A 6,896-nucleotide genomic window follows, 5' to 3' on the forward strand; every position below is an offset into this window, starting at 1 on the left:
TCTTATAATCATAAAGAACCACTGAATTGTGGCCCAAGGCTAAGCCCAAGTAGGCCTCAGCTTGTGGATCTTCATGAAGCCACTGGACATCCCATATCCAATCGTGAAGTCGCCGAAGGCCACAAACTTGGGACAGGTTAACTTGTTGATCGGCGATGCTGAACTCCAGGACAGTCAGCCCTTTGCTCCCGAACACACAAATCTGGCACACATCTGGTGTCCGGCATGATGTAGAAGCAGATGGCTTTATGCCGTGTATGGTGTAACCTCCCAGCACATTTTGCTGGATTCTTGGTCGGTTAGTACCGTTGGCTTTTATACTGTAGACGGTAAGGTTTGGCCCTTCACCTAGAACACAAGAAGAATATTATGAAAGAATGAGCATTAAAGAATAACTTTTTTTTTTTTTAATTGGTATAATATATTAACCACTTAAGCCCCAGCCCTATTTCGGACACTTTTTGTTTACAAGTTAAAATCAGTATTTTTTTCCTAGAAAACTACTTAGAACCCCCCAAAAATTATATATATTATTTTAGCAAAGACTCTGGAGAATCAAATGGCGGTCATTGCAATATTTTTTGTCACGCGGTATTTGCGCAGCGGTCTTTAAAACGCCATTTTTTTGGAAAATTTTTGAAAAATCACATTTCACTGCATTTAAAAAATACTAAGCAAGTAAGTAAGTAAAGTTAGCCCATTTTTTTTGTAGATTGTGAAAGATGATGTCATGCCGAGTAAATAAGATACCCAACATATTACGGTTTAAAATTGCGCCCCCCCCCCGTGGGATGGTGACAAACTACGGTCAATAGAAATCTCAATAGGCGACGCTTTCAATTTTTTTAATGGTTACCAGTTTAGAGTTAGAGTGTAGCTCTTTTTTTAAAATTATTGCCCACGCTCTGGCGATTGCGGCGATACCTCACATGTGGTTTGAATAGCGATTTAATTCGGGGCTCGACTTCCATATACGTTTTTTTTTGTGCGCGAGCTAACGGTGACGGTGGCGGCTAAAAAATGTTTTTTCCTATTTATTTTATTTTTTTTTTTTAACTTTATTACAGTTTAAAAAAAAAAAAAAAAATCTGATCACTTTTATTGCTGTCACAAGCAATGTAAACATCCCTTGTGACACCAATATGTAGTGACAGGTACTCTTTATGGAGGGATCGAGGGTCTAAAAGACCCCAAACCCCTCCACTACACTTCCATGTATGCAAAACGCCAAAAATGGCGTTCTTGCATACAGCCGTTTTTTAAATTTGCCGCCTTTTGCAGCAGAGTAACCCGGAAGTGACGTCATGGACGCCGCCTCCGGGTTACGTCATCGGAGACCCGATCAAAGCCGTTTCCGGCATTGATCGGGACTCCATCCATCCGGCTGGGTGTTTGGGGCCCGGTGGGACGGGAGCCCCGGTAAAAGTCACGGAAGGCGGCGGGAGGGGGACGTTCCCTCCCGCTCACCCGGGTAACGATCGAGCGGCTCCCGAGCCGCATCGGTCTTCACCGATGGAAAGCCGAACGTTGCCACTAAACCACGGTACCGGGATGATGCCTCTAGCTAGAGGCATCATCCCAGTATAACCCCGCAAAGTTAGCCGACGTATATATACGTCACTTTGCGGTAAGTGGTTAAAGTGATTGTAAACGATCACCTTGTAAAACAACCCATTCAGTTTAAAATAGAAACGAAAGGCAAAACATTTGTGTACAGATATAAAAAACGTTTTTTTTTTTTTGTTTTTTTTATAAGGGATCGCACTGCACTCCCTCTGTTATCAGCTGCATAAGAGCTGGGGGAGGAGAAGCAACAGCACATCGATTTTCCCAGTGAATGGCAGTGCAGCAGGGGGTGTCAGGACAAGTCTGATCATTGGAGGAGAGCACACTGAGTTCCCAGCATAGCTAGAGAACTTACCATGGTGTGCTCGCTCTCCTGCTTAGTGTGGTCAGTTTTTAATAGGGAAGCAGAGGGACCGGCAGGAACCCCAGGGATTTCACACAAAGGAAGCAATACAAAGAGAACAGGAGACTTTCTCATACAAGTACATGGTACAGCAGCCACATATCAGGAATATGAGATGCTGGGGTAACAAACGCTTTAGGCAATTATATTTTATCTGAATCATTAAAATAAATCTCCAATTTTTTGGGGGGTTCCCAACATGTATAAAACCCCCTGGCTTCATCCTTGGCCCAGCACTGACAGTTCTCTTCATGGCTAAATGACAGTAAGGTAATTCTGCCTATTTTCTGTGAGCCCAGCCTCTACTAAATCACTGCTGGGCTGTGGCCTCCTTCCTCCCAGACCTCCACCTAGCTGCAAATTGCTCCCACAGTGCCACCCAACTGCCCATAGTGCCACCCAATCTCCCACAGTGCCATACAACCACCCATAGTGCCACCCAACCTACCACAGTGTAATCCAACTGCCCACAGTGCCATCCAACCGCCCACAGTGCCACTCAACTGCCCACAGTGCCACTCAACCGCCCACAGTGCCACTCAACCTCCCACAGTGCCATACAACCACCCATAGTGCCACCCAACTGTCCATAGTGCCACCCAACTGTCCATAGTGCCATACAACCTACCACAGTGTAATCCAACCGCCCACAGTGCCACCCAACTGCCCACAGTGCCACCTAACTGCCCACAGTGCCATCCAACATCCCACAGTGCCACCCAACTGCCCACAGTGCCACTCAACCTCCCAAAGTACCACCCAACTGCCCATAGTGCCTTCCAACCTCCCATAGTGCCTTCCAACCCGCCCACAGTGCCACCCAACCTCCCACAGTGTCACCCAACCGCCCACAGTGCCACCCAACCGCCCACAGTGCCACCCAACCGCCCACAGTGCCACCCAACCTCTCATAGTGCCCCCCAACCTCCCATAGTGCCTGCCAATCTCCCATAGTGCCTTCCAACCGCCCACAGTGCCACCCAACCTCCCACAGTGCCATCCAGCCACCCACAGTGCCACCCAACCTCCGACAGTGCCACCCAACCGCCGACAGTACCGCCCACAGTGCCACCCAAACGCCCACAGTGCCACCCAACCTCCCACAGTGCCACCCTGATGCCCACAGTGCCACCAACCTCCCACAGTGCCACCCAACTGCCCATAGTGCCCCCCCAGGCCCCCTAGGAGCCTTCAGCCACCACAGTGGCTGCCAACCTCCCACAGCTCTAGAAGAATATCAGCCCACCTGACGCCAGTAAAAGACTGCAGGAAAAAGGCACGTGTATGTTTTTGAAATAAAGAATAGAGTGGGAGGCAATTGGTGGGGGTAAATCCTGGAGATTCGCTTTAGGTTTTATAATGCATCACTTCTCTTGTTGCAAACTTAGTGGTGCTGGTCCTGGTGTTTCCAAGTATTTGTTGCTGCCTGTGTCCTCATTGGGGAGATTTACCCTTACTTCCTGTCCTGGTGACAACAATTAGAAGATGCAATTGCCACCAGGACAGGAAACAAAGACAGCGATAAAAACTTGAGAGATGTTTCACTCATCTGGTTAAATATGCTTTTACTGCTGTTGCACTCCATTTCACTGAGAGATCCCATCATCTGCACTTGTGGCACCCGGACAGGAAGTGGTCAAATCTTTCCAGTGGGGACACAGACTGCCAACCGGGAAACTCTAAGCAGCCCACAGAGAATTAATTTTATTTTTTGTTCAACCAGAGGGTTGAAATACATAAATAAATTACTCCTCCTCTGTGCCTCTGTATTCTGATGGTGGGGAGACTTCACAGAATACACCAATCACCACCAATCACCACTGTGGCTATAGCTGGCGGCAAAAATCTGACCGGGGGTTGTACAGAAGTTAATCTTTAAAACGACTTCTTTACAACCAGCCTGCCTGTACATGGATCAAAAGATGACCTTTCCCTGCTGAACTAGTTGAGGTTGGATACACTATATTGTCAAAAGTATTGGGACGCCTGCCTTTACACACACATCAACTTTAACCACTTAAGCCCCGGAAGATTTTACCCCCATTCCGACCAGGGGGTATTTTGCGATTCGGCACTGCGTGACTTTAACGGACAATTGCGCGGTCGTGCGACGCTGTACCTAAACGAATTTGGCGTCCTTTTTTTCCCACAGACAGAGCTTTCTTTTGGTGGTATTTGATCACCTGTGCGATTTTTTGATCACGCGCTATAAACAAAAAAAGAGCGTCAATTTTGCAAAAATAGCAATATTTTTCACTTTTTTTTATATGAAATTCCCCAAAAAAAAAATTTAAAAATCAAAATTTTTTTACTTTTTCGGCCAATTTGTTTTATGCTACCTATGTTTGGTAAAAAAAATCGCAAAAAGCGTATTTTGATTGGTTTGCGCAAAAGTTATCGCGTTTACTAACAAAGGGAAAGATTTCTGTCATTTTTGTTGTTTTTTTTTTAACGTGTAATGGCGGCGATCTGCGATTTTTTTTGTGGTACTGCGACATTGGGGCGGACAGATCGGACCCTTGACTGACATTTTTGACACTTTTGGGGTTACCAGTGACATTTCTACAGTAATCAGTGCTATATATATGCACTGTTACTGGAAAAATACACTGGTAGTGAAGGGGTTAACTTTATTTGGGAGGGAGGGGCTGTGTGTATCCCTAGGGGCGTGCTTTCTACTGTGATTGGCTGGGGCTTGAGCTGTATGGACACTGATCAACGGATCTACATACTAGATCCGAGTGATCAGTATCCTAACAGCAAGGAGAATGACAGGTGGCTTGTTTACACAAGCTGCCTGACATTCTCCCTCTCCCCCGCCGATCGCCGAGTGACCGGCGGACATCGGGTCTGTGACCACGCGGGAGCGGGAGCGCGCCTCCGGGGGCGCGCGCTCGCTCCCTAGACCCTCACAAGCTAGTGACGTAGCCCTACGTCACTTTGCCTGTGAGGGGCTGACTGCCGACGTAGATCGGCGTTAGGCAGTCGGCAAGTGGTTAATGGCATCTTAGTCCGTAGGGTTCAATATTGAGTTGGCCCACCCTTTGCAGCTATAACAGCTTCAACCCTTCTGGGAAGGCTGTCCACAAGGTTTAGGAGTGTGTCTATGGGAATGTTTGACCATTCTTCCAGAAGGGCATTTGTGAGGTGAGGCACTGATGTTGGAGAGAAGACCTGGCTTGCAGTCTCCGCTCTAATTCATCCCAAAGGTGTTCTATTGGGTTGAGGTCAGGACTCTGTGCAGGCCAGTCAGGCTCCTCCACCCCAAACTCACTCATCCATGTCTTTATGGACCTTGCTTTGTGCACTGGTCTAAATCATTTGGTGGACGGGGGATAATGGTGTGAGGTTGTGTTTCAGGGGTTGGGCTTGGCCCCTTAGTTCCAGTGAAGGCGTCAGCATACCAAGACATTTTGGACAATTTCATGCCCCCAACTTTGTGGGAACAGTTTGGGGACGGGCCCTTCCTGTTCCAACATGACTGAGCACCAGTGCACAAAGCAAGGTCCATACAAATACAGTTCTGGAAGAATGGTCAAACATTCCCATAGACACACTCCTAAACCTTGTGGACAGCCTTCCCAGAAGAGCTGAAGCTGCTAAAGTGTGTGTATAAAGCCCAACCCCTGAAAAACAACCCCACACCATAATCCCCCTTCCACTAAATGATTTGGACCAGTGCACAAAGCAAGGTCCATAAAGACATGGATGAGTGAGTTTGGGTTGGAGGAACTTGACTGGCCTGCACAGAGTCCTGACCTCAACCCCATAGAACACCTTTGGGATGAATTAGAGTGGAGATTGCGAGCCAGGTCTTCTCATGAGCTTCTGGAAGAACGGTCAAACATTCCCATAGACACACTCCTAAACCTTGTGGACAGCCTTCCCAGAAGAGTTGAAGCCGTTATAGATACAAAGGGTGGGCCAACTCAATATTGAACCCTACGGACTTAAGCTGGCCAAAGATTGTACAATTTTTCTATGCAATTTCCTTTAGCTTTACCTTAACTCTGTAGTGCAAGGGTCTGCTTGACTGCATACACAATAAAAGTGTTTAGGTTTGACTTCATATTCTGTGGTTTTGGTAAATCTAAAGGAAAATTTTACAAGAAAATTGTATAATGTATGGCCAGCCTAAGACTGGGAAGCCATTAAAGTGTAAAGGCAGGCGTCCCAATACTTTTGACAATATAGTGTATATGTATGGCTGGCTTTAGTCTACTTTGTTATTGACCTTCTCCCCAAAATATATATATTTTTTTTTAACAATGCTTCTCGATGATCTCCTTTGGTTTGCTTTTGATAGTCACCCCCAGTGCGGGGACAAGGTTATCCAGCGCCCAGGGCAGAAATGCCAAACTGCAGCCCCCCCCCCTTCCCTTAGGGTTCGGGTCAAGGCATCCCCCATCCGTGCAATAAACCATTGTTCCCAGGGCAACCGTCCCTCCTGCCCACCCCTTGTCCTGGCCCTGGTCACCCCCACCCCTTCCTAGCATTGCTATCACAGGTTAAAAAAAAAAAAAAAAATCTTACCAGCAAGAAGATGGTCTCCTATAAACTCCAGGGCAGTGATTGGAGCCACCAGCAGGACAGACTCCATCTCGGGCTTCAAATCTGAGCTATATACATCGATTAGCTCTCCAATCAACCTACGAATAAGAAGAGTCTAGAATAATAATTGCTTTGTTAAAGCGGAGTTCCACCTAAAACAAAAAAAAAATACATAAAAATACCCCCGGGACAGTCAGGGCTAGTGCATTCCACAATGGATAGCCTCTGATCTGTCCCGGGTTGCACTTACCTGCAAGAAGAAATACTTACCTTGAAAATGTATTGTCCAGAGCTGCCATCTCAGGTGTGGGCAGCTTGAAGCCAGCGCGATCCTCTTCTGCGTCTTCTTCAGTCCTCTTGGGTCCCACGATGCACT

General features: G+C 47.0%; 1 protein-coding gene across 1 annotated transcript in view; it reads right to left on the reverse strand.

The window, feature by feature from the left end:
* The window catches only part of LOC309544117 (tRNA (34-2'-O)-methyltransferase regulator WDR6-like), a gene marked incomplete at its 3' end in the record, with an annotated part of 16,421 nt that extends 9,809 nt beyond the window's left edge, over window positions 1-6,612 (reverse strand). The window contains exons 1-2 of the mRNA XM_082276497.1: window positions 6,503-6,612; window positions 1-348 (exon numbers count right to left, since the gene is read on the reverse strand). The exon at window positions 1-348 is cut by the window's left edge and continues 2,110 nt beyond it. Of these exons, the coding sequence (XP_082132623.1) occupies window positions 1-348; window positions 6,503-6,569 (415 nt within the window). The 5' untranslated portion in view covers window positions 6,570-6,612. The remainder of the gene's footprint in view (window positions 349-6,502) is intronic.
* Between the last annotated feature and the right edge of the window lie 284 nt (window positions 6,613-6,896).

This window comes from Pelophylax lessonae, assembly GCF_965119305.1.
Source record: "Pelophylax lessonae genome assembly, contig: HAP1_SCAFFOLD_1104, whole genome shotgun sequence".
Taxonomy (NCBI): domain Eukaryota; kingdom Metazoa; phylum Chordata; class Amphibia; order Anura; family Ranidae; genus Pelophylax; species Pelophylax lessonae.